The sequence below is a fragment of the Pezoporus flaviventris genome, unplaced genomic scaffold (assembly GCF_033815535.1).
Source record: "Pezoporus flaviventris isolate CSIRO_AGI_PZ_B2104156 unplaced genomic scaffold, CSIRO_AGI_Pfla_v1 ptg000007l, whole genome shotgun sequence".
Taxonomy (NCBI): Eukaryota; Metazoa; Chordata; class Aves; order Psittaciformes; family Psittacidae; genus Pezoporus; species Pezoporus flaviventris.
The window spans coordinates 7914319-7941834 of NW_026892555.1; the positions used below are offsets into that span (position 1 = coordinate 7914319).

At 40.4% G+C, this 27516-nt stretch overlaps 1 protein-coding gene across 1 annotated transcript; it reads left to right on the forward strand.

Annotated features, from left to right (window-relative positions):
• Positions 1-600: 600 nt before the first annotated feature.
• OC90 (otoconin 90) lies at positions 601-24985 on the forward strand. The gene is made up of 14 exons (XM_061447564.1): positions 601-655; positions 7635-7700; positions 7920-7979; positions 8261-8435; positions 12255-12367; positions 13597-13725; positions 15374-15415; positions 16329-16385; positions 18739-18789; positions 21040-21195; positions 21541-21651; positions 22440-22614; positions 23725-23831; positions 24303-24985. The coding sequence occupies exons 1-14, from the start codon at positions 601-603 to the stop codon at positions 24611-24613; spliced, it is 1608 nt and encodes a 535-aa protein (XP_061303548.1). The 3' UTR covers positions 24614-24985.
• The last annotated feature ends 2531 nt before the right edge of the window (positions 24986-27516 follow it).

A 27516-nucleotide genomic window follows, 5' to 3' on the forward strand; every position in this document is an offset into this window, starting at 1 on the left:
GACAAGAGGAATATCAATACAAAGAATATATGAATTGGGAATACTAACAGGGCCATGGTACTGCAGTGCTGTGGAGAGATGTAATTCTGCGGCACCTCTCCTCAACCAAGGCAGACCAGTTCTGCTGTGAGGAACTGAGTGAACTACATCTTTGTGTAACTGATTTGCCTTTAAATCTTACAAAACCACCTTAAAGCCAGAAAATGCAATTAAAGAATAAACCCACCCATATTATCTTATACATTTTTATCATTAAGTTTTTGGAGAACTCAGGCAGAAGGACATGGAAACAAGAACATAAGGGCAGAAAGCAACCATTAAAGTCAGTTTGACTTTGTATCAAAAAGCATTTTGGGGAAAGGCTCCCCTTTTTAAAGAGTGTTTTATTATTTGTTTAATAAGTTTAATCAGCTCTGAGTTGTAGCATTAGTCTCCACGTTAAAGGGCACTTCTGTGTTTAGAATAAATCAGTCTGTTTTCTCTTCATCAGTACAGGTCCTCGGACAGTGTTAGCCTGTGTAGTGCAATAGGTTGTACCTGAGCCATGCCTGGCACTGGGGGTAGGTCACAACCATCTCCACTCTAATGTCCTGGAAAGCCATGAGGTCTACTGCCCGAGCGTGCTCACGGGGACAGAATCGGAAGGATTCTGATGGTAATGGATATCTTGTGAAAGGAGCTGAGAAAGGATTAATGGTACCTGTCCTGAATGACAACCTTCTGGTCACAGTTGTGTCAGACTTACATTTGGCTTTCCCAGGGGAATAATGAAAATTAATGAGAAAAATTTCAAAATAAGAGAAGGAATGAAAAAACTCCATGAAAAAAGTGAACACAGTGGCTGCCCTCAGAAAACATATTTGTTTCCCATATTCCAGGGTTTTCAGTCCTGAAAATCCTCTATGCATGTCTGGCAGAAGTACAGAAATGATGGTGGCATATGGACAAACCAGTACCTCAGAGGACTCATGTTTATTATTATGCTCAGTCAAGCCCCCTATGATTTGTCAAGCTGAAAATGTTCTTCCAAGCAGTAAAAATACTCTTTGGGCAATCCCTGGATACTGCAAATGGAGACACCAAAACCCACATGAAAATGAATTTTTATATCATTAACACATAATTTCTGCCATGTTTCACTCTTCTGTAAATTTTCTTGGTAAGTCTGGACACAGAAATGCTATGACTGGACCCTGTCAACATGTCAGTACTGAACCAATAGAGCATCACTGAATCACAGAATGTTTGAGCTTGGAAGGCCCCTCAGGAGGTCATTTGGTCCACTCCCTCTGCCCAAGCAAGGCCACCTAAAGCCAGTTGCCCAGATGCCTAGTGATTGCAAACATCTGTGATTCCAAAGCCGTGTCCAGATGGCTTTGGAATATCTCCAAGGGAGGGGAGTGAGGGAGGCTCCACAAGCTATCTGGGCATCCTGTGTCAGTGGTTGGTCCCCCTCACAGTAAGAAGGCATTTCCTGATGTTCACAGTGAACCTCTTGTCATGTCACCGAGCACCCTCTCTTCACATATTCATATACATTGATTAGATCCCCCTGAGCCTTCTCTAGGTTGCAGAGTCTCAGCTCTCAACCTCTCCTCATAATGAGAGATGACAAGTGCTGCTTTCACACAGAAATTAGTCCCTTAATCATCATTGTGGCCCTGCCCTGGATTGTCTCAAGCTTGTCCATGTTTGTCTCATACTGAGGAGCCCAGACCTGGACACCTATACTGACAGTCACTGGCCTCCAACCAGACTTTGTGTTGCTGATCACTACCCTCTGGCCCCCTCTATTCAGCCAGTTTTCAACCCATGTTACCAGGCTCATTCAGCCCATATATCAACAGCTTCTCTAGGAGGATCTTAGCGGAGACAGTGTCAAAAGGCTTTCTGAAGGTCTTGGAGGACCCAAGCCTCCTGTCCATGTATGTATTTCTGCAATTTCCAGTTTGTGGACTTCTCACTTTTCCATGCTAAAACTCAGTGGACAGTTTGCCTTTGTTAATGGCATCTGTGAAGGGTTGTGGTGTCTGACCCTGGCCGAAAGCACATCTCTCTGATGAGGAGAAGCCTTCTCAAAGCTCATTGACTCAACCTTCCCCTGGATTTCACTCAGCTTTGGATCAGAGCCACTGTGGATAGATGAGGGATGACTTCTCAACCCTGAGGAATGCCAGTGTTTAAAGCTGTGTAAATTTTCACTCATCTTTCATCACTGAGCACTACCTCTTGCTAAGCTATTAAAGCCATATTCACATGCCCCAGAGATTTTGTGAGTGATTAATAACAATGAGATGATTGTTATTTAATTACAGCCAAGAGTATTAGGCAAGGTCATTATACGGTGAATGCACCTGCAGAACAGACTTCCCAGTATAGATCCTTTACGTGGCTGGAGCTACATCACTAAAATACACTGTGAGCATAATGACTCTAAGGAACCTTATGGAAGAATTAATTAATAAATGTTGAAGTGGTTTGATAAAGGAAGTGATCACATGGGTGCGGTATATATCCAAGTGGGTATAAATAACTTAGTACTGACTATGCTGAAATCCATTTGTCCTCCATCCAACTGCTTTCGAATAATATCCCTCAAGGTAAGCCTTTCTAGATGCACTCTATAACACAGGAATCAGGAAGGAAACAATGTAGAATAAGCTATTTGGGACTGGAGTTGTAGACTGAAGTATCGGTAAGAGATCTGGGATAGTAGACTATATAAACATGCAGAGCTGTTAGATTTATAATCTCACTTCCTAATGAAATAATACATTTTTTAATAGGAATTAATGTGATATTTGACAATAGGAGAGCAGATAATCAACAGTAGATAAATATCTGAAAACTGATAAATAAATATTAATTTATTTGGCTGTAAAAAAGTCCATACCTGACTTACTTCTTAGAAAATTACTGTAAACCTGGGAGTATAGATCAAAACAAATCCATTATCTGTCATTTGATAAATACTAGTGCAAGGCTTCAGAAGAATTCTTTACATACATTTAAGGAAGGACAAACACACCCAGAACTTAAAGCTCTTAACAACGTGTTTTATCATTAGGAAAAGACATGATGCATTAGATTAGTCTCAATGCAGATTAAATGTTTGACTACAGAGTGGGAGAGATTTTTGTGATGTGAAGATAACTAGTAGAATGGAATGCAGATTAACTGGGTTCAATAGTATTAATCCCAGAATGTCTCTTGATTTACACAGTTTCACAATATCTGCATTTAAACATAATTGTTTAAACAATTTAAAGAATTTAAAGAATTAAAATTTAAAGAATTGTTTAAATGCCCTGTTAGATCAACTAAGATGTAAAAACTGTTTGTAAAATAAAAGAAACTTCAAGTACACCATTCCACTGCTAAATGAGCTCTCCCTGTCAATGGTGCTTTGGCTGAGCCTGTTGACTCATCTAAAGAGATACTGAAACAAATATTGTTTATAAAGGACATTGGTGAAATCTGAAGGATACCTAAGGCTCACCATTGTTGCAATATGTGCATTTACTATAAGGGTAATAACCAAATTGTATTAAGCAGAAATATGGCCAGGCTACAAAACAATGATTTTCTAAGCTGATGCCTTCCCCTTCCCAGTTTCAAGCGATAACGTTCTGCCTAATATTTTACTTAACTCTCCAGGCACACCGGTCTGCTGTGTGACTGTTTCTTGTCTTTGGACTAAAATGATTGCAATTCTGCTGGTGTCTGTGTCAGTGATGTTGTACAGTGGTGAGTAGCAATGTATTTTTATGATTATTTGAAATCTATGTCTAAATACTGCTGTAAGTTTGCGCGTTTGGAAACAACCCTTTAGAAGAACACCTTCTCCCCCCTCAAATCTGACGTTGAATGATCAAATACACCTAAAAAAGTTTGTCTATGGAGTTCTTATAAAATGTATTTTTCTCAGGACTTTTAGTGTAGCAAGAAACATTTAGTGGGATTAAAAATACACCCAAATAAACTGCAACTTTCTTTCTGCTAGTATTTGGTTATTATTTAAATCCTTTAGACTCCAAAAAAGTTACAAGTTAAAAATAAAGAGATTCTACTCGTTCAATACACGTGCATTGTCTAAATTCTCCAAACCATTCAGTGCATCCTGAAATATGACTCGTGTTCAGATAAAACTCCTCCTTCAAATTTTGCTATGAATAATTTTCTTCACGTAACTCTTCTGATTTTCTTGTCATGGGTGAAGGAGCTTCCCTGTGACAGGGGTGGGCAAATATTTCAAGTCTCTGCAGTCCCTGTGCTGTGGGTAGCAGTGTGCAGGTGAGGAGGAGGACTCTTGGAAGGCCTAACACCATTTCTGGTCACTCCATGGATTATTTCTAAAGGGAAAAGAAAGATCAGCACCTTGGCATAGACTAAATTCTGCACTGATCTACTTCAATTTCACCAGTCACCTCTCTCCTCAGGGGCTGCAAGCATTAGAAGTCAGTAAAGAAAAAGTTCTAACCGAAAACATATGGGATAAAATATACTGATAAAGCTGAACCTTAAGACTCCTAGTGTATGAATAGAAAACCGAAAGAGTATTAGCATTTCCCACTGCAGTGATAGAGAACGCCAAAATACCTACTCCATTTATCCATTATGAATAAAGGGATATTTAGTCCCCAGATGTGAAGGGAACTATATATTGATAATATCTAGAGCACTCAGTAATGTCTGGACACTCAGAAATTTGTCTACATAATGTTTAAAAGAGATTTCTCCCCAAACCTCAAATGCTGTGCCACAGTTTTCATAGTCTTGTCCCCCAGCTAAGCACAGCCTGAGGCCAAAGATTTAAAATGTTACCCTTTTTAGGTTTGGAGAGGATTGTTGATTTATATTTATGTGGCATCTATTCTGCTGATCTCTGCTTTGAGACTAAAGCAAGTATCTGTGCATGAGCTAGCATCTTTGTGAGAACCTAATGTGATTTACCTTGAATAAATCAAGCAAGTTGGGTTTGCTGCTGCCTGATTTATCCTGGCACAGTCAAGGTTTCTGCTCCCTGAGGATTACAATGACTCCACCCATGCCCTAAATGATGGTGTTTTAATTAGCCACAATTGCAAAACACACCTGGAGGTGCACTGATGGCTTTTTGATGGGCTGTTTTCACATAGCGCTGCAGAAAAGCATTGTCAGAGCGGCAACATCACAGACACAGTCTAGAAAGGTTTTTTACATGTGTCTGAAAGTTCTGTCGGTAAGGTACACAACAGAAAAGCCCAAGAGCTGATGTATCATAGGAGTCTCCTAGGGACATGTGACAAGTCAGCAGGTTGTAGAGAAAAGAAAGAGAAGTTGACATCCCCAGGATCTTCTGAGGTTTAAAGGACTGAGTTTCGTAGCGCAATCTTTCACTGGCTTGGCAGGGAGCAACACAGGACCAAAAGACATGACAGTAAAAGAAGAAAAGAGAATAATCCATCCAGAAAGTATTTTCTCTTTGTCCATCCCATGACAATTTAAACAAAATGAAGCAATCTTATTGGCAGACATTGGCTCATTGATCTTGACTTAGTGACAACTAGAAATATGGTTCTTTGCAATAAAAGGATTAGAATAGCCAGAGGATTACTGAGCTGCTGACCCTGTGACAGAGATTTGTCTCTAGGGGAACTTCAAACATGTACATGTTAATTGGGTGTGTGCAAATGAAGTTTGCTGAGAAGAACAAAGTGCAAGTGAAGGATTTTGCCCAGGGAGGTTGTGAATGCTTGTCCTGGGTTCAGCACGACAATGCTCCATCCCTGGCAGTGTTGAAGACCAGGTTGGATGAGGCCTTGGGTGACATGGTTTAGTGTGAGGTGTCCCTGCCCATGGCAGGGGGGTTGGAACTGGATGATCTTAAGGTCCTTTCCAACCCTAACTATTCTATGATTCTGTGATTCTAAAAATGCTGGAGCATATCACAACTTCAGCAGTTCTGTAACGTGGCTTTATCAGTTCTCTCGGTCTCATTGCAACTCAATGGGATTTTCATGTTTTCCAAAGTTTTGCTGAAAGGACTAAATGAGCACTGGCTATTGATCAACAGACACTGAGTCTGAACCATGGTGTTACACAGTTTGCCAAAACATGGCTCCAGATGTGCTTGATAGAAATGGCTTGGGAGAAGGACGTTTGTCATTGCAGAGGAAATACAGGCTTTAATCCAAAAATAAGGGGCAATTTTTCTTTAGCAAGCGTGTGTACAAAAACACAGCATTCAGTGCTATTTATTTTGCAAGGCACACCATTGCTTTGATCGAATCTGATTTACTCCTGGCTGTCAAGCTTTCAACAGACCTGTTTCAGCTGCGTGAAAAGGCCACCCTTTATCAGGAGTTGTTGTGTGGTTTGTGGAAAGCAGTCTGTCCCTTCAGACCTGCTGCAGTGAAGGGTGCTTCTGATGGATTGCTGGTCTTCTAAAAGCTTTTCATTGTGAGCAAGACTTTCAGGAAAAGAAAAACAGAAGAGGAACATCCTGTTCCTATCTCCCTCAATCCCATATCCATATTCTGCCACTAACTTGAGAAATGAGTTGCTGGAGGCATATGGCTCTTACCATGAACATCTTGTTCAGTACACAAAAGTTGTAGACATCCTGAGAAAATACTTATATATAATCTAAGGAAAAGGTCCTATTTTTTTCCTAATCTTTTCCTAAACATAGCTTTAAGCAGTCTATATCTATAAACCCCATTACTCCAGTTTCTTACACTTACATTTATGGCAGGGAAATGCAACAAATTGGCAAGATAACTGTCAGCTCTCTCCAGAATCTTTCATAGAGACCACAGACAGCTTTCCTAATGCCAGTGTTTCTGAGATATAAGCTATGCCATGAATTTAGCATTAGGGTTTTTCTTCAGTTTTTAGAACCTTGAGCCATTAAATACCTTTAATACCTTAAAAGAAAAAAAAAGTTTAGTTTAAATATATCCAAAGTAACACATTCTCTCCTAAAATAATGCAAAAAATAAGAAAGAGGAGAAATAGGAAGGGAGAGAACAAGTCTTGATTTCACCCTTGTTCAGGACATGGCAAATAGAAAGAAAATACATCACAGGATCTTCAAAAGGAAAAATACAATTAAGAAAAAACCAGTTTGGGAAGAGAAGCAATAAGGACTCAGAAAAATGAAAACTCTTGTCTTCAAATAACCATCGAATCATAGAATCATAGAATAGTTAGGGTTGGAAAGGGCCTTAAGGTCATCTAGTTTCAGCCATGCTTCAAATAAGAGCACAGGGTTACAGAGTAGAAACATTTGGGACAATGAAACTAGTTGGGCAACTGAAGCAGTGTTATACAATTCTACTGATACATCCCAGCAAGTGCTGCTGTTCAGAAGAGTTAACACATCTAACCTACAAGGGTTAGCACATCTTCACCAGCAATATCTCAGTTTAAGCTGAAGTCAATGTGACTTAACCAGTATGCTTCCAGGCTTTTCTGGGTGTGGATGGAGCCAAGCAACTGTTTCATGGCTTTGATGAAGCACCTCAGTAGTGTAGGAAGGTATCTGAAATGCCTGCAGTGTATGTGTCATAATAAAGTAAGTATATGGCTTTGATTTGTTGTTTTCATTTATATTTAAATCTTTTTCTTCTCAAATGTGTTTGCTGAAGCAGGTGGCCAAGGATTGGAGAAGCCAGCATTCCTGCCAGAGCTTCTTGACACTCCTGAAAGAATCCTGAGTAAGAATGGTTTAAGCTTTACTTTCTACACTATTGCATGGCAGTGGGGAATCGCTTGTACTCGAGAAGCATCGCAGCGGCACGTGCTGTCAGCAAACAGCTAGTAACTCTTATCTCAAGCTGGTTTAGCAACTGAAGCAGGACCAGGGGCAGTCTGGGGGCAGCTCTTGTCATTTACCTTTTAATAAAGAAGTGTGGTTTGCTTATCTTTTCATCCAGACAATGCCACATTCTTCAATGGAGTCTTTCAAAATGTGGAAAGTGTTGCATTATTTTTTGGTAAGTATGCGTTCCATTTGTACTTGAGCACTGAATAGAAATCCCATGGAGTTTTCTTTTGTATACACTGAAAAGGAACAGGGATTACTGAGATTGTAGATTTCCCCAAAGACTATAATACTAAATACCGTTAACTGTTGCCATGTTTTAAGGACAAGTGTCAAGCATTGCTCAATGTCCCTGCCTTGTTTAGGCTCTGTTTTCACGTGAACATCACTCATGTGTGACCCACACCAGGCTCACCTCCATTGACCTCGATTTTGTGGCTGCTCTCCTTCCAGACTGCCTGGGTTCTCACTTCACCTGGTTACAGTCCATCTTCACGAACTTCCCTGCCCTGCTCAACTTTGTGAACAGAATGAAGTGTGTTACTGGGCTTTGTCCCAGGGACTTCGAAGACTATGGTTGCTCTTGCCGGTTTGAGATGGAAGGACTCCCTGTGGATGAAGCTGATGAGTAAGTGTTAGCCCCATCTGCCCTGACTGGCTGTCAGTGCCCTCATGCTTTGATGACCCGAAGTGTAATACTTGCCTAAACAATTTGAGGACAGTTGTAAAAAAAGGTTTTGTTCAGAGTTATTATAAACGCTTTCCACCCCTGTTGAATCTATTCATCACACACAACCTAACTATCAGATATAACCTACAAAAGACAATTTCAGCCCTGGTTTATTAGCCCTGTCCTATGTTTTTCCTACCTGCTGGTCAACAGATCATTTTGTTGGGCCAACACCCCATACCAGTCACTTTACAGCATGGCTTGGAAACAAATAAAGTCGAGGTGGTCATAATCTATAGCATATAATGATCCACTTGCTTCTTCTTCTTCATAGCTCAGAATCAACCCATCTTACCACACTTCACTGGGGAGAAATAGTCCCATCCTAGAGATAAAAGCAAAGTCTCTCACACCTGCATACAATTCCACTAGTGCAGCTCTGGTGGCACAGCTGATTTAAATTGGTTGCAAAGGTGGGTTACTAATGCAATAGCATAAGCAAACACCATACCCATCTCCTTGACAAATCTTACCCAGAAGTTCCAAATTCTTTAAATTCTGGACAGATCTTTGTGAACAAAACCTCACAAATTCCTTTGTATTGGGGAATTCTGTCTTACCCTTCAATTGGTGCCAAAAACTGGAAGGCCTGTTATTAAGGTGAGTGGGAGAGCATCAATCCGAGCAGTTTAGTGAGTTTACAATCTTACCAAAGTGTTGGTATTGGGAGCAGTGTAAGGTCATAGTGGGCTATAATGACAATGTTGGCATCTGAAGGGGATTTAAGCATCAACAGAATCAGGTTGCAGCTGAGTATGACTTCAAGTGGCAGGTAGGAGGTTAAGTAGATCTTGCCCTGAATACCTGTGTTGTGAGCACTGGAGCATCCAGGAGCAGAGCAGAACAATGTAACTCAATGGCTTTTCCCAGTATCATGCACCAGGAACTGAACCATCCAAGCTCCTCTCTGTGCTTTGGAGGGATGCTGCCGCAGACCCTGACTGGGCTAATGAGAAGAAATGTAATCTCAGGCCAGGACAATCAAATGGTTATTCACTTATACCAGTGTGAGGTGTGAAAAGAAATTCAAAGAGAATCAGGATCCATGTCTAAATAGAAAAAAGTTTCTTCCAACAATGTAATGTATTAATGCCCTGAGTGAAGACAGCAGTGGCTCAGGAAGGGGTAGTGCCTATAGCTAGATGGAAATGAAACCATCCACTTTCCAGCATGGGATGGCTGGGAAAATGAAAATCTAAGCCTGCTATTGGAAAAAACCCATGGGACTTCTTAAGAAAGCTTTTCTGAGCACTCATGATGACACGCTGAAATAAGAGCTCAAATCAGTTCAATGCATTGATACCTGTGGAGCTGAGCACCTGGGCTTTTGCCTTACTTAGCTTCATTTTAATGCAGAGCAGCATAAATACAGACAGGGCTGAATGATTTATCAGCATGTTTGTCCAAGAACCATCCATAGATCCTCTTAGTGTTTACAGATAAGTTAGCAGCCCTGCAGTGAGGTTTCCTTAGCGGCATGGCAACCCCTCTGCAGGTTGCAGTAAATGGAGACTGATTATTGCTTTGCCACTGACACAGATACGCCTTTGGTTCAATTGAGCATCAAACCAGTGGCTGTTTTTTTCAGACATGGTTCCTAGCGTGTCCTAATCTTCTCAGTGACTTTATTTCTTGGAAACTAGTTTTGCAAACCTCAGATTTTGTCACTGCCATTTCTGCTTCATAAACAGGGGCTGAACATCTCACTGTAGGGTTTTAAGGCATTGGAAAAGGTTTGTACCAGACCTTTCCCATTTCCCCGAGTAGTTTATTGCATATCTAAATTAGAAGCCCAGTCCACGGGCTCCATTAGGAGCCTCCATAGTCAACGGAGAAAGAGAACCATGCCCAGAGGACAATCCATGTCTTACAATTCCCTTCTTACAAAGGGAAGGCAAGTATATTTTCTGATTAACTGTTTCAGGGTTGACATGATTGTGATGCTTCAAACAAACAAGAACTGCAGGAAGTTTGCATAATTATGCAGTTAAAGGAGCTTTTATGTGCTGACACCTCACTAGATCTCAGGCACAAAAAGGAATGGTTCTTGACACATTTCATCAGCTCTGTGTTTAAAACCCTGTTCTTGATAGAGTTTACAGATTTAGCCCTCACCTCTGAAACAAGACATAGTAGTGTTTGTGGTGTGGAGGAGCCATCAGAGACGCTCTGCTGAATGCTATTTGCCCTCACCTTTGTTCAATACACTCCAGCAGTCTCCTAAACCAGGTTATAGCAGGAAAACCCACCAACAGGCAGCAGAGACCCTGGAGTGCAAGAAACTGGGCTTTGAAACTTCATCATCTGGGATAACACTATTATAGAATAATAGAATAGTTAGGGTTGCTATTCATGAGCTCTGATCCGCTGCTGGCAACCTAAGCAAACCTCATCTCCGATGTCTTTCAACAAGTCAAAAGTGTGATTGTGGTTAGGACTTGGACTGCTTCCATGGTTGTGAGGGATATTGCAATAATATATTAATATTGTAAGTGATTAAATATTAAACGCTTCCTAAATATAGGTTGTGAGGAAGTTAATGTGTAGCCTAGAAAGGAGCGTGTTTGCTCCCTGCTCTGATCGGTGCAGGAGTGCTTCAGTCCACACTAGGTGCACATGCAGGGCAGTGGGTGATGTGTAATAACACATTCACTGTGTCTTTAACAAAAATCTCCTATCAGCTTAGTTAAATTAAACTCCTTATATCATTCTATGACCGCGTGGCATCGTGATTCCTGGCAGCAGATGCTGGGTTTGAGTGTTAATGTTGTCTCTGCATTCAGCATGGACAAGACCAATGGCAATTCAATAACAGCCCCATGTTCTGAGCCTGTTTCTCTGAAATTAGGATATTTGAGTCTAAATCGAGCAGCAAGCCCCTGCTTTATCTCTGTAACAATTTTATATGGGGTAAATGATGACTGAATGTTTTACTGGTGTTTCATTTATAGCTGATGTGAGTGCACACAGATGCTGTTATAATATAGAAGAAATGGCTTTGTTCAAAAACAGCTGAAGAGCTGATTGATGAAGAGCTGCTTGTTTTAGCTGACTTTCATTGCTATTCACAGCTAAAGTGGTCACACAGACGTTTGGGGTTTGCATTTCAGGCATTTGTGGCTCTTTCGCGTGGCTGTATTTTAATTCTGCTCGTTGCATAGCAGAGAAAGTACAGAAACAGAGGGTTACACTGCACAGATTTATATATTCTCAGCAAGACACAGGGATTCACAAGGCATTGCAGATACATTAACCCTCAGTGAGTGCCAGGCTCTTTGTAGTTGTCCAAATCTGCAGTGAGAAAGGTTGTGGCAGGGCTGGATCTGAGCTCTCTAGAGCCGAGCCATGAGGCACAGTTTGGGAGTGAGTGCTGTGGGTCAGTATTTGGATACTGGCAGTGGATTTCTCATTTAAACTGCCTGTGGAATCCTTGTAAGAACTCAGGTACTGCAGCAGGACAGAAATGAAAGCGTTGTTTCCCACAGCCTGCAGACCTGATCCCAGCATTGAGTTTTGCATCCAGCTGTACTTATCGCACTAGACTGACCTAGAGGAAAGTAGTATTCAGTCTTCCTTGTGCCTAGGGACCACACTGAGGACCTCTTTTTCCTCTTTAGCACTTTTTGCATTCTTGAGTAAGAGCAACATGAGAGCATTGCAGTCTGAGCTTGAACTGAAACTAAATCCTGTGCACTGTGTGTTATTTCATCCTTTAAGATGCTGTTTCCAGCACCGGAAATGCTATGAGGAAGCGATGGAGATGGAGTGCACGTGGGACCCATCAAAGGTTCCTACAGATGTCAGCTGCTCTACTGAAAACCTGACCTGTGGTAAGATTAACCCATTAAAGGAGCTTAATGCTGGAGCCTCACCATGACCAAGAAGCTCGTTTTGCTTTGCCCACTGAAGTCATATATAAACTTAGTAGAAACCACCTCCTCATGTGGATTTTGAAGGGATTAAGTGTTCTGCTCAGGACTGAATGGAAATGGGAATACACAGAGGTATCAAAGCCCAACTAGGCAGAGAAACTGAAGTCAAATAGGCTTCATGAACAGGCTGAGGTTTCCCTGACCTTGCAGGTCCACTGGCATTGATCGAGATATCTCCACATATCAGAAGTGCAGTGGATGCTGGGAAAATACCTCACAAACAGTTCCCTTCTGAAGTTTGAAGGCCTCAGTTTTATATACATTGAGGGATCCAAAGTATTTGTTCACAGGGTTATATACACTCCTCAGCTACAACAGTATCACCAATGACAACAGAGACAATGGCATTACAATAGGAGTTACTCCATGCAATGCTGGAATAGTCCTGGCAAGTGTGGAGTGGGGCTCTTTAATGTCTAATAGTTTTTAATACAACATTTCAAGAAGTATTGGCTCTCAGAAAAGATGATAAGCTAGAACATGATTTGAGGATACTAGCAAAGAGGAGAAGAATGCCTAAACTTGATTAAGCAATCTGATTCAATTTCCTTTTCTTGTTTCAAATTGAAATTGTTTTTGCTATTCAGGCCAATCTGTAATGGTCAAAGCGCATTAAAAGAATAGTACATGCCAAAAATATGAAATATAAGGGTGACACCTATGAAAGGTCAATGTTCTTTGAAACTCCGAAAGGTAGAAGTTTTTGAAGTGGGAAAATAGTATTTCCTATGAAACTGTTTCATATCCTTTAGAAGTAAATCACACCTTACATGAAAAGCTTGTCATCTGGACTTCGAATTCTTGGAGATAGGAGGGATGTATTAATGAATTCATGAAATGACAAAGCTGGTATCAGCTGGATTAAGTTTTCCATGGGAAAACTAGAGGCAGTAAAGCACTGCTCTTTAGTCCTTAATACTCTATGGAAGGAACCAGCAGTGTCAGGCTACATTGGCATTTCACAACCAGTGTTGGATTGTGAAACTTGACTGTGTTTAATGTGAAAAATCACAGTACAAATAGGTTTGCATTAATGAACATAGACACAAACCTTACAGGGAGGAAAAAGCAGGTGATGGAAAAGGTTTTTCAATAGTACCTCGTTTGGATCCTTGTTTTATTTCCAGATTCTGGGGATCCCTGTGAACAGCTCCTCTGCAACTGTGACAAAGATGCCGTTGAATGCTTGGCGAAGGCACATATTAACTCCTCCTTGAATGGGCTGGATATTTCCTTTTGTCTACCTCTGGTTACAGGTAATAATAAGGACCTGATTGACTGCCTCCTCCTGCTTGCTTTTTCAACTGGCATCAAATCTGACCCAAGAATGAAGCAGTAGCTGGGCACTTCGCTGCAATAGGTCCAGGACTCTGACCTGCTCTCCATTTCATGTGTCCTTTCCATTTACTGCTACTCAAGTGAATTCCAAAGAGAAGAAGGTAGACTAATTGCTGTCCTGGAGCCCATCCAGGAGAGGTTACCGACCTCCTGAGGGGGCTGGAGCACAGGATGAAAGAGGAGGAGGCTCAGGGTAGATCTCTTTTCTGTCCTCAATAGTAGTGTGCCTATTGAGGTGTGGAGAGAGAGCCAGACTGTTACTGGAGCTGCTCAGAGACAGGACAAGAGTCAAGAGACACAACTGCAACAGGGAAATTCCAGTTAGATAGGAAGGACTTTTTATTTCAGGAGGCTCCTGCACCCCATCCCTGGCAGTGTCCAAGGCCAGGTTGGACATAGGTTTGAGCAACCTTGTCTAGTGGAAGGTGTCGCGGCCCATGGCAGGGGAGTGAAACTGGATGAGCTTTAAGGTCCCTTCCAACCCAAATCATTCTATGGTTATTATTCCATGATTTTGCCAACCTGATAGTTGGGATGATTAGTGAGCCCCCTGAGGTCACTAGCAGGAATGCCGAACTGCCAAAATATCGCTAGCCCAAATATTCCTCAAACCATATAAAAACTAACTGGAAAAGCAAAAATAGACCTGCTCTGTTCTGTTATTTGGTTTTCATCTTGGAAGGCAAAATCCTCTCTAAAGTCAAAGGGGATATTTATCTCCATTGTCATACATTGATCTCTGCTCTGTAGCTGAAATTACAGCCTTCTAAGACTGAATACCTGTCCTGTGGGAACAGGGCTGGATTAAAAACTTAATTCATATGGATTGCAATCAGAGCACAGCAAGAGGGAAGACCTTTGAACTCCCAAGCTGAGACAGAGGTGAAAAAGCAATACTAGTTTTTCTAAGCCTTTGGCTCACATTCACACACCCCAGTGCTAAATAACGATGGATACACACATCTATATCAGGCTCTGGATGTGCAGCCCCTTGTGAACAGGTCAATGGAGAAGAAAATGCCACAGGAACGTGTACATCAAAGGCAGAAAATAGCTTTGTGTAAGCCAGGAATCTTTGACTAGGATCAGATGGCTCTAATAGAGAGTGTGTCAGTTCCAACACATTACAAATAAGGGGAAATTGTTAGGTGCTAACAGGAAAATCATGCTAGTTTTAGCTCTGCTGATAAAGATAGATTCAATTTTAGCTCACCTGATACCTCTCTAATTTTAGGCCTCTGATTATATTTCTTAATGGAAAAATAAAGTCCTTTGAATGAAACATCTTTATTTAGTGTTCACTCCTGTTATTATCTTTCTGTGTAGTTCTGGCCAGTTCAGGCTTTTTAAAGAAAAATAATGACCTCATCTGACAAATTTCTAGGAAAAATATTTTGGCAGATTCATTATTACAGAGAAAAAGTTGAACGAAATGGGGATGTATTTGCCTAAATATTTGCTAACAGGAATAAATTCCATGAACACCCCGTTTGCCCTATTCAGATTAAGCAGTGACAAATGCCCTCCTTGCACTTTAGTTGATGAGAGAACTTCCTCTTTTTTCAGAAACCACCAGCAAAAGAGAGCTGACAACACTTCATACAAAGGGTACGTGCTCATTTCTGTGATTCACTGACTGCAGTGTGTTAAGCTGAGACCAATTTATATTCAGAAGAATAACCCCATTATGTAGAAGCCATGGATTCCTTTCTGAGAAGCAAAGTTTTAGCAAGATGCCAAAATATGAAAGGCAGAGAAATAAGCCCAATAAACCAAAGCACCATTTTTGTGACAAGTGTTTACTCAGGTGCACAGGAAAACTTCAGCCAAATGACTCCTTTTTCTGAGAAGGAATTCAGAAGAGAACCCTGAGTTTCATTGAGAAATAATATAAGTAATGTACTAAAAGCAGCTTAAAAGCAGTTTCAGGTGGATCCTTTTCTATTTTCATGCCCATTTAGGGCCCTGCTCCAACAAGCATCCTAACCAAGTGCTTTGATTTAAACATATAAGCTTTGCATTTAAATATTTAATTCTTATCTTGATACCTTCACTATTGGCCACGTATCCAAGTACCTGCTGAAATGGGAATGTAAAAAATGCCGATCACCAGGCAGTTTCTCTTGTTTAGGCTGAAATTCTTTGTGATAGAGACTGAGGGATTCTTTTATGATGATGATTATTATAGTGCATGCTACTGAGTAGAATTTAGTATCAGCAGTGAACAAATAGCAAGGCAGGATTTAGTGCTGCTACTGTAATTATCAATAATTAGGTTTGGATTTGCTGTATTTAATATAAATATGATATATATATTACAATAATTAGGTTTTGATTTTCTATATTTATATAATATAAATATGATACACATATTATATATTTATATAAAAAGTAACCGTACAAAAAGCACAATAATAATATTTATGACAAAATTACATGCTGATCATGTTATGCCAAGATCCAGTCTAATGAGCATCCTAAGCCATGGCTCTCTGGAGTAAGAACGCTTTTATTTCTGCAGACTTACTTCGTCTTGGGACTGATGGAACACAGCCTGCGACTGCATCCATGGAAGAAGGTTTGCAACTTGCAGTGCAGGAAGCACTGCTTTCAGCTCCCAAAAGCTGAAAGGATAAAAGACAAGAATGAGCTGTTTGCTTTCTTTCTGCCTTTCCCAAAGGACTGCTATAAAAGTAGATATAATGTTTTGGTGATTGAATTCAAGGCTGAATGAGAAGGTGCTGGTTTTCAGTTTGTGCCTAATGCAATGTGCCTAACCAGTGTTCACAGTAAGTTTACCAAGGGCTGAGAATAAGAACTCCACAACAAACCCTGTTTTCATCAAAGCAGACCTTTTTTATCCCTGAGAACACAGGTAGAAGCAGTGAGCCGTTTGGCAGACACGTGCTATGTAGGTGCCAACCACTGGTCCCACAGCCAGTTCCATACTTCTTGTCTTTAAAGAGATATTTGTTTATAAAGGACCAAGCTGTACCATGAGGAAATATCAAGCATGGTTTGTGACAAATGAGCCAGCATTTTAGTGGTTTATTTACTTGCAGACATCCAGGCTCAAGTCCCTGTTACTCTGGTACCTCCCGAGTGAGTTCCTAAACCATGAGACCAAGTGGTTCTTCTGACAATCTTCATTTCTTACTTCTACAGTCAAGTTATCTTATTCAGGAACGGATGCTCACAAAATCTCATTGCTGTAGTATGAGACAACTATTTACTTTTCACCTTCATGGTGTGCACTGCAACACAAGAAACAGGCCATGGGCAGAAGTCATCCAAAGTCCTGGGTGGTTCTGGGGGCACACCTAGTAAGTAAGGTCCAATTCACACAGCAGTGAAATACAGGAGACCAGTCTTTGATGATCCATAGTCCAATTTAGCTGATGCACTCTTGTAATCAAAAACAAAACCAGTGTTGTGTACAGGGATCTTGTATTTAACAAGTACCAAGTCACTGTGCACTGGATGGGTGCAACCAAGCAACCACTCATAACACCATAGAATCAATTAGGTTGGAAAAGACCTTTAAGATCATCAAGTCCAATCATTACCTCAGGACTGCCAAGACCACCACTAAACCATGTCACTGCGGGCCTCATCTACACAGTTTTTGACCACTTGAACACTTGAGAAGAGATGGAAAGTTGCACTTTTGAGGAACTTAAGAGCTCAGGTTCAAGCTGTTGTGTGCTCTCCCATGTTTCTCAGTAAGCCATAGCCCTAAGTGTGAATCTAGAATAATGAAAAAACATTAAATCATATGGACTTTTTTCGTCTTTTTTTTCCCCCTTCCATTTTCATCCTTTTTTTTAAATAAAAAAAAAGAAATATTCCTTCAGACTTTAACAATTTTTCTTTTCATTTTTTTAAAAAAGTGCCACAAAACAAGGGTGCTCTATGCTGAGTGTAAGTGCTGACTGTTTCTCCATGCCTCCCCTGTATCATGGTGGGGTTTTTACTGGATATTTCTTGTTCTCACCTAACAATAGGCTCCAATATTGGCTCATGTTTTTCTAGCTGCTGCTGGGAAGCTTGGTAGTAGAAACCTGAGAACTCCAGGAGGAGTGAGTGCACCTCCATTTGCACATCTGTAGCAATCTTTTACTTCCTAAAAAAATGATTACTCATGGTCTCTAAGGAGATATCACTCATCATAAGGCTCAAAATAGTGCCAAAGGATAAAAACCTGCATTAGGAACTTCAGAAAGCTGAAAACGTACCAGAAACCATAATAGTCAGACTTTGAAGGAAACATTTGGAGAACTACTTCCCATTTAACTAGTTGTCTCTCCATTTAAACCCAAATGAGAGCCACCATCAACAACCGTGGAAACTGTATTAAACCAAAGCTAAGCACTACTGCGAAGCAATGGCAAAGACGTTCTTGATCACATCACAAAATCCTAACTCATGAAAAAGGTGCAGAGATTAATTTTTGGATCATTTGATAGCTATGTTTGTAATTTATCAAAAGGTAGCTGACAAATGAAAATAACTTTATCAGGTAAAAAAATAAAATTGGAGGTTAAGGAAGTATTTTCCTTTGTAACTCCCCATTATACTTGACTTTGAATGCAGGTGTTTATGAGAAACGTGGCATCTGTGTGCAACAGTGAAATTTTATACCTAACCCTCTTTAGTGCATTTGTCTGTCAAATGAATTTAATATTGAATTTGCTACTTCAGTCACATTTATGCTGTAAAGCACATTATTTGAACGCAGCAATAAGATTATTTGATCAGCATCGCTTTGTCTACAACAATTAATGCACCGCTGATATAAGCAGGCAGATCGCTATATATGAAACGCCTGGCTCTTCCTGCACTGCTGAAAGAGCTTTCTCAGCAGCTTGACTTTTCATAAGAGTTTGTGCTGGCAACTTGTTTTCTGAGTCTACATTTTCCTTCTTCAACAGTGAACTCCTTTGAGCCCAGTGAGATGGCCCTGGGGACTTCCAGAGCCAGAGGTAAGAGTCTGATTATACTGTTGTTGACGAATCAGGCACTCTTTACTGCAGGTGAAATTGGATTTTGGTTTATGAAGCTCTGTGCTGTCACAGTTAAAAATCTGCAGCACAGGATTTCTAGATAATACTCTGGTTAATGCTCTGGTTCTTCCACTGACTTGCACATCCTTCAGCAAACCACTTCGCTTTTCCCAATCACCCCCTTTATAAAACAAGGCTGATAGTTATGTTAAGCTTTATGATCTTTCAGTGAATTCAGCCCAAAAATACACTGCAGAAATGCAGCAGGTAGGTCACTACCACGATGCCTCTGTTTTTTGTGCAGTTACCACAAGGGACCACAGAGTTACAGCTCCTGCTCCCCCTGTCCTCCCAATAAAAGGTCAGTGACTCTCAGCCTTCCTTCCTCTTTGACTGACACAGAAATATTTCATCTAAAAGCATCACAGTTAATAATCTATGCAGTGAGAACAGGGCTGCCAGAGAATAACATTTAGATTAGGGTCAGATTGCATATACACCAACAATAAAACCAGACTGTGAAGTATCAGCTGTTTGCTGCCTCCAGCCATTCATTTGCATTCTTCATTATTTGCAAAAACCTCTTCACATAAGATTTTCTGATATAATGGTCTATCCTTTAAATTACATCCATAGCACCTGCTGCCAGAAGGGTTCATTTTGATTTTTCCTCTGTCTTTATAACATGGAATTTCATAGAATTCTTTCCCAGTCTAAGCCCTACTTCAGCTTTTGCAATTCTTAGCACTTTGATCCCAGCCACACCAGTAGCTACAGCTGGAAGTGGAGCACCTTGGTAGACTTTGAAGTTCTCATTGGCCCCTTTTTTGTAGAAAGAAACATTCATGTAGACAAACACACCAGAAAAACACCAATAAGCACTGAATATGGGTGTAGAAAGTCGCTATTTTTTGACATTGATTGCATTGTCTGAGCAGTATCCATATCTCCCACCCCACAGACATTTGACATTGCTGTACTAAGCACTGGTCAAAAATCACTAACTATTCTCATCTGTCAAAACCCTGTGCTGCTTGCAGACCTGCATGGCTCCTGGAAGATTATTTGTACCGTCTATTTTTAGCTAAGTGCATTTCCCAAACTCTAGTTTTATTTTCTACATCTGGCAGGAATTGCTTTCATTTTAACACATCACTGTCAAAGCGGCATAAAATGTGCACCTTGCCGAGCTGTTAAAACTAGTGTGTTGCTACTGATCCCTTTCTGCAAACTTTCATGGGCTTCGTTGTGTTCTTAGCAGGATTTTCATTATTTTAATCTATTCCCTTACCATATGACAGGTCATTTCCAACACATACTAAAACCAGAACATCAGAGGGACAAATTTAATGAATCTGAGTTTAATCCAGTTAATAAGTTGACCCATGGAATTCAAAAGGAAAGGCTTTAAATGCGTGGAAACACATGTTCACTAGTATTCTCCAAGTATTTTGTTTGTGAAATGCCACATTCTTCATATTGACATTCAGGTGAAATGAATCCATTTGATTTCCTTTCATAGAATCATAGAATAGTTAGGGTTGGAAAGGACCTGTTTTCATGTACAAGTTAGCTTATACAAAAAAGCTTAAAAAAAAGAAAGGAGATGTTAATCAATTCCCAAATGAAACAAAATATTCCCATTCAACAATAAAGCTTCAGATAATCTATAAACAAATACCAGTTTTTAGGATAAAGAATCTCCTTAAAATTATCTTTCCATTTAACCTCAACTTATTTTCCCCTTGCCATTTCCTTGTGGCTACTACACAGCCATCCTTTAGTTTCCCAGCGCTGCATCAGTCAAGCAATTTTCCTGCCTTCGCTAAAGTCTCTCTCTGTCACCCTCATGTGAACTGACACCTATTTTTTGAGCAGTTTACTCTGAAAATGACATCTCATGACACCTCCCCTTGCACTTCATCTCTCAGCAGGGCTGACTAACCAGCAAACCCTATTATTTGCAGCAACATATAAGGTTTTAAAAATTAAACAGTGGTTAAACTGGGTGTATTTAACCAAAGCCTTATCTTCTGAAAGGCAAAGGATGTGAAGAAATGACCAGTGTAGATACTCTTTGATTTTCCAGTTTTCATCCTGAATGTTTCTTCTCTATGACCATCAACTCGCACCAGCTCTGCCTGAGGATATTACTCTGACCGACTATCTAAAATGAAAATCTGTTTATTTCCTGTGTTGTTTTCTGCTTTCCTCTTTCTGCTTATTCAGAGGAAGATGGATTTATGGAAGCTGCAGTGTCAGTGGAAGAGATAACCACGACCCCAGCCTCGTTCCCAGCAGGTCTTAACTCACTGCAAGTCAAAATGGTTCCCACAGAGAAGATTCCTGCAGCCATATCTGCAAGGACAAAGGAAGAGGGCAAGTAAAAATGATTACGCTTATTCTAATTTACAGCAGTCCCCTATTCCTGTTCACAGCTACCTGAAGATTCAACATTTCTCACAGATATGTAGAATAACACTGTTTTCTCCCTAAATCTGGATAGATCACATAGAATACAGAGTGCACAACACAGACTGCACTGAAAGGAACGGTTCATTGTCCAACACCCACCAGGAAAGCTTAACTAACCATTAATGAACAGCCTTCCAACTATGAATTAAACAAGTGCTAGGGGACTGCCAATGGATTGTGGTTCAGAATATACACTTTTAGAGCCATTACTGAAAGAAGTGTTTCTTCTGCCTTTGCAAGTCTAATCTATGCATATGTTATCTCCAGAGACAAGCCCTGCAAGGGGTGGCCAAAGCCCAACTTCTTCTGGAATAGCTCTGGAGCTGGTACTGTCTGACAGGAGAGCCAGTGAACCTGCAGGAAAGGGTAAATGAAGTTGGTGTTTTTTCCCTGTTATATGAAATTAAATATTCAGCTACCTCTACATTTATAGGTAGGTATGTGTATGTTAACTATATTACATATAAATATTGCAGCTATTCTAAACCAAGGACCTATGTATTGGTATTTACAAGAGCAACAGGAGATGCATTCACCTCCAGAAAATTGGACAATTTAACCTCTTCCACCAATGTGCTATCATTAACACACAGAAACTATTTATGATTAGGTTATAAGTACATTTCTCATACAGTACCAGATCTAAACTGAGCTCATTGAATGTTTCCTCTTGGTTTTAGGCAGTAATTGAGTCTTTGAGTTACTTTATTTTACAAGCAGTGGAAGCAATAAAACGAACTTCCCCTGCTCCTCACTCTGAGGAGTTTCCTCCAGCACCATAGCCATTGCACATCAATATGCAAGCACATGAGGTTAGGACTGTCTTTTCTGAACTAGCCAAGACAGAAACTATTGCACGGGTTTGATCAGCTAGGAATGAATATTGCAGAAGAAAAGAAAAGTCTATGAAGGATTACAAAGTACTCTTATGGCAATCCAATTTGACTTATAATTTATATCTTCATTTTTCCCCGCACACTTCTGCTGTTCTACTCAGTATTAATCTCAGAGCCATAGTTCATGAAGTGGAGCCATCATTTAGAAAAAGTTGTCTTTGAAATTTTCTGATAGCTCTGAAAATTCTTCTCTCATCACATGAGAACCCCCAGACCAGTGAAAACATGATGTGTCAAATAACATTTTTTGCTTTACAGTATGTGAGCGATTAACCTTTCTGCAAGAGAGAGGAAATGGAAGAGCAAAGAGGGAGCTGCCCCAGCTAGGAGAAATGCTGTTCTGTTTAACTGAGCGATGCCCAGAGGAATTTGAGTCTTATGGTTGCTACTGTGGCCAAGAAGGGAGAGGTTATCCTACTGATGCACTGGACAGGTGTGGGCTCTTCTATAATCTGCTATTACCTGTGGGTATTATTGGGTGCTTATGGACCAACAAAGATCAGTATTGCTTTTGTTGGGCCTTTATAGGTAGGTACCAGTAGTGAGGCCACTTTTTTTTTCCCACATTTTTTTTGGGGGGAAGGGGGGTGGGAGAAATCCGCTTAAATACATAAATTCTTTGATGTCACTAAGATATTCTATTATTGCATCAATGTTTTGAAGAGATTTACTGACTCAAAAAAGAAGAACGATGGGAAGTAAGTAGAGCAGAAGGAAGAGTGTGTCATCAAAGGATGCTGTGAAACTTGGCTAAGGGGCAGTTTGGAAAATGGTTTATGAAGAGTTATACACCCTTGCCACCCTGTCTTTCAGAAGAGTGTAAAGCACAAGTGAATGCCAGAGCTCAGAGCTGCAGCCAAGAGACCTGCTGTGGCTACCATGTACTGTCATGGCATAGCTGACCAAGAGCAGGAATTCATAGAATCATGGTATGGTTTGGGTTGGAAGGAACCTTAAAGTTTACCCAGTTCCAACCCCCATGCCATGGACAGGGACACCTTCCATTAGACAAGGTTGCTTCAAGCCCCATCCAACCTGGCCTTGAACACCTCCAAGGATGTGGCAACCACAGCTTCTTTGGGCAGCCTGTTCCAGTGCCTCACCACCCTCACAGTTAAGAATGGCTTCCTTATATCTCACCTAAATCCTCCTTGTTTAAGTTTGAATTCTGGAGCAATGAAGAGAATTCAACCAAAAGAATCTCCCTTGAGAGCGTTGCATTTAAAACTAAAAACCTCTCCCCGTGTGGAAGTTCATAATAGCTGGGGCCACACTGAGGCCCCACTAAGTACAGCACTTAGTAGGTGACAGTTACAATTGTAATATATGTTAAAATTAAAACAGAACCCCTTAAGAAACTACAGGTACGGGAGGACAGTAGGAACAGTTTGGGTTATTTTACTTTTTGATGGAGAGTGTTTTTCCATTATATGAAAAATGAGATTTTAGTTTTAACAGACATTGAAAATAAAGAGGTAAAATAATTGTGAGTACTCTGTCATGTAAGGAGTATGTTCCACTTAACATCTAGTGTTTATTTCAGGTGCTGCTTCTCTCATCACTGTTGTATAGAACAAGTTATGAAACTTGGATGTCATGCAGAAAGAAGTTCAAGATCTGAAGTTGTGTGTTTCGATCATAAGCCAAACTGTAAGTAAACTTCCAATGTCCTGATGACAGTGAATCGAAGCATTACAGACCAAATGTCACCCTGTGAGCTGCTGGAGCTGAGTATAGAGACACAAAAATTTGGCTTACAAAACGTTTGCAATGCTAACTATAAACCTAGGCTTTCTTCCTAGCTGAGATAAAGGGTATTACATCACTGTGTATGATGTGACCTGGTCAGACTGAGAAAACTACACTCAAGACATTTTTTGGTTGAAGAGAGAAGTCAGCTGTTGGTGTCTTTACATTCACAAGTTCAACTAAAGCCAGTCGCACCTTCAGTTGCCCAATGCCTTGGTGTCAGGCTTATATTTAGATGGTAAAAGGTGAATTTGGAAACCAAAATTTAAGAAAGATTGGAAAATTTTCTTTTCAAAAGCTCATCTTCCCATGGCAAATCACACATTGACAAACTTTAACTTCAATCAAACAATTCTGAACTTTCTTTTTCAGGTGTTGGTTGGAGCATGTGTGAGAAACTACTATGCACTTGTGATAAGACAGCCGCCGAGTGCATGGCTTCTGCCTTCTTCAATGAAAGCCTTAAGCTTCCACACAGGCAAGAGTGCCAAGAGGAGAAAATCTCATGTCAAAGTGACCCTTATGAAAGGCCTTCAACAGGCACAGGAACAGGCACAGGGATTTCCAGCTCCGAGGAGAGCAGTGAGGAGGAAGGCCCACTGGGGAGCGTATTAAGAAGAGCAAAGAGAGATACACACCATCACATTGGAAACTCCAGAGCTGTGCAACATGAAGGCAGATAACCAACTACCACTATACACTTGAGGAACAACATGGATACATTCACAGTTGGTCACTGCATACCTTGCTCCTTCTTATCACTCCAGTGCCTGCCTTACACTTTCCAGCACACAAGTGACATAATCATAGACTAAGTATTAGATGTTAGGCTGTATACCTTCTTACCATAGTGAGGTCAGCGCTATGGATCACCTACTTAGGTCAGATGTTTAAATGTGTAAATGATTATTTCACACTATTCTGTATAATTTGATTTCTATACGTAAAAACTGCTGTGATCAAAGACTGATTCTGCTAACTGCGTAGTTGGTTCAGACTGGATCTTGCTTATGGTGGCTAAATATTTCAGGTTCTTAATTAAACCAATCTGCAACTACTCCAACTCCTTTTGTAGATGTTCTTCCTTTACTGAGCTTAGCAGGAAACACTCAGAAGAAAACCCAAGGTAGTTAATAAGTTCCTTCTCCCCTTCCTATCTAACTGCAATTTCAACCTGCAGTTTCTGCTGGCCAATCAGATCATGACAGTAGAAAGCCCATTCTTTGCCCCAAAACTATGTACTATGCTCGGTTACTTCCAGTTTTGAGAGATTTCATTACGCTAAAGGGATTAAATTTAAAGGATCTGCTACCTGGGATCAACTAAAACTGATGCATTCCGGAGTATGTCATGTAAAGCTGGAATAATGCTTTCTGCTTTTTACTAAACCCAAGTTTGATTGCTTTTGTTTCCAAATTCACCCCTCGTAAGATTCACCAGTTATCAGACAACAGCAGTATAAAAGGATATATACGTCCTTTTACTTGATAAGGTGTTAATCTACACTATGCTTTGATCATAAAATATTGTCAAAAGAAATTAAATTACTAGAACTTGGCTAATAATAACAAAGCTAAACAACAAATAAACCCAGCTAGGGTCAAACTCACCAGCAACCTTATTACTTTGACATGAAAGATGCACACAAAGGTAGAATCTTTCCCATTAGATTTCAGTTGTATAGCACACACAGTGCAAACACACCACTTAAATCCAGAAGGTGACTTGTCCAAAAGGACAGATAACATTTTATTCAGTGTGATTTTCATTTTTTATCTGAGCATGCATTTGCAAAATCAAACCCATAGTAATAAGGTACTTCCTCTGTAAACACACCCGACTGAAAAAGTGAAGGTTCGAATTCTTGATCAAAAGCAATCATGTCCTTTTCACTTGGTTGACCATTTATCTGTTGACCTACCATAACTGACTTTGTGCTGTGTTTGCATCACTTGTGAGATCTTTTAAGTTATATTGGCAACAACCACTCTTTCATACAGCTGAATCATACTGGTGTTCGTCTTACACTCTTCAACAACATCTGTGGTCCCTAGGACCATATCTCCCTCCCTGAGAAGCAGTAACAGCACCTCACCCTCAGCAATAGCTTTTCCTGTGCTGAGCACCAAGAGAAACAAAGCCTGACATCCCTCCCAACCACCATTGTGTCCAGGGTTTGGGTTCAGATCTGCATTATGTCCCAGCCTGACTTCCCAAGCATCTTAGACATTAGAACCAGAAATAAACAGGGTCATTTAACTTCCCACTTGGGATGTGTTCGGATGTTAACCACAACATAAGGTGTTACCTGAGACACTTGGATTCCAAGTTGTACTATCCTGAGCCTGCAAACCTACAGCAGGATAAAAAAGAAGGTTAACACTGATGTCAAAGTTTGCCTGTCTTCCGTACTGTTCTTCGTAAGTTTGACTGTTAAGGAGTCAGGTTTGTGTGATCCTGAACGTTCAGAAGCAAATTTAATAATTGATTTGAGGATCAAGTCATACCTGTCTCACTTCCTCTTGGAATTAGAAAGGTCTCTAAGAATTCTCACACTTAATGCTTCAGTTTGCTTAACAAAGGCATACTTTTTGTTACTATTAACTTGGGGAGGTGGGAAGCAAAATAATAATACTTACAAAATATTTTTATTAAAAATATTCCAAATTTCCCTCACTTTTTAAACCTGCTCTTAGAATAAAAGATTTATATAGAGTGTAACTGAGGCTCTCAGTCAGTTGCTGAGGGGAGTTGCTCCAGCACAGCAGATCTTCGTGTACAGGGGCTTCCTGAGGCTGGGAAATGCTGCAGAATTGAAGCAGTCAGCCTACATGGGAGATGCTGGAAAGGCCTGGGCATTGCAACTACTTACAAGAAGCAGCCTAAGGAGCAGTAGTGACCAGGAGTACTAGCAACAGAGCATCTGTGCATCAGGGTGCGCAGGAAGGGCATGCTCACCCTGCCAACAAAAAAGGTGAGTTCAGTTTGTAGTCATCACCTCCCAGAATGAGTTTAGCTGTGGTATCCACCCTGCAAACAGCTTTTTGACATGAGTGTCATATGCGTGTCATGCGAGCTACAGAAGGTCCCAATTTCCTCAAAATAGAAATAAAGAATTGTTCTTCCCCCTTCTCTCAGGGTGCACTATTAAAATAAATATTTCAGTAAATGGGTGCTCCCAGAAGAAGTGAGTAACAAACATCAGTGTAATACTCAGCCCCATTAGATGGCACCACGGTTTGAAGAAAGCTCCCTGTGGGTGAACTGCATGCAGATCTTCGCACACGCTGACAACTTTCTTCCTTCAAACTGATAATACAAAGTCAATATGCTTTCTAACCACGAAGGCAGATCCGAAAAGCACAGCTTATCTTTTTGAAGCTTATTTGTTACTAGAAAATTATGTTTGTATTGTTCCTTTCTCAAATTTTGGTGGCCTTAGCAATGTACTAAACTACTAAATGTGTTAAACTACTAAAAGTAGTTTAACAATGCTGCAATGCTATAAACATTTGCAAGGACAAAAAAATGAGGCCTATTTTAAATGCTAAAAAATGTCAGTGACATTTTGTGAGCAATAAAAATT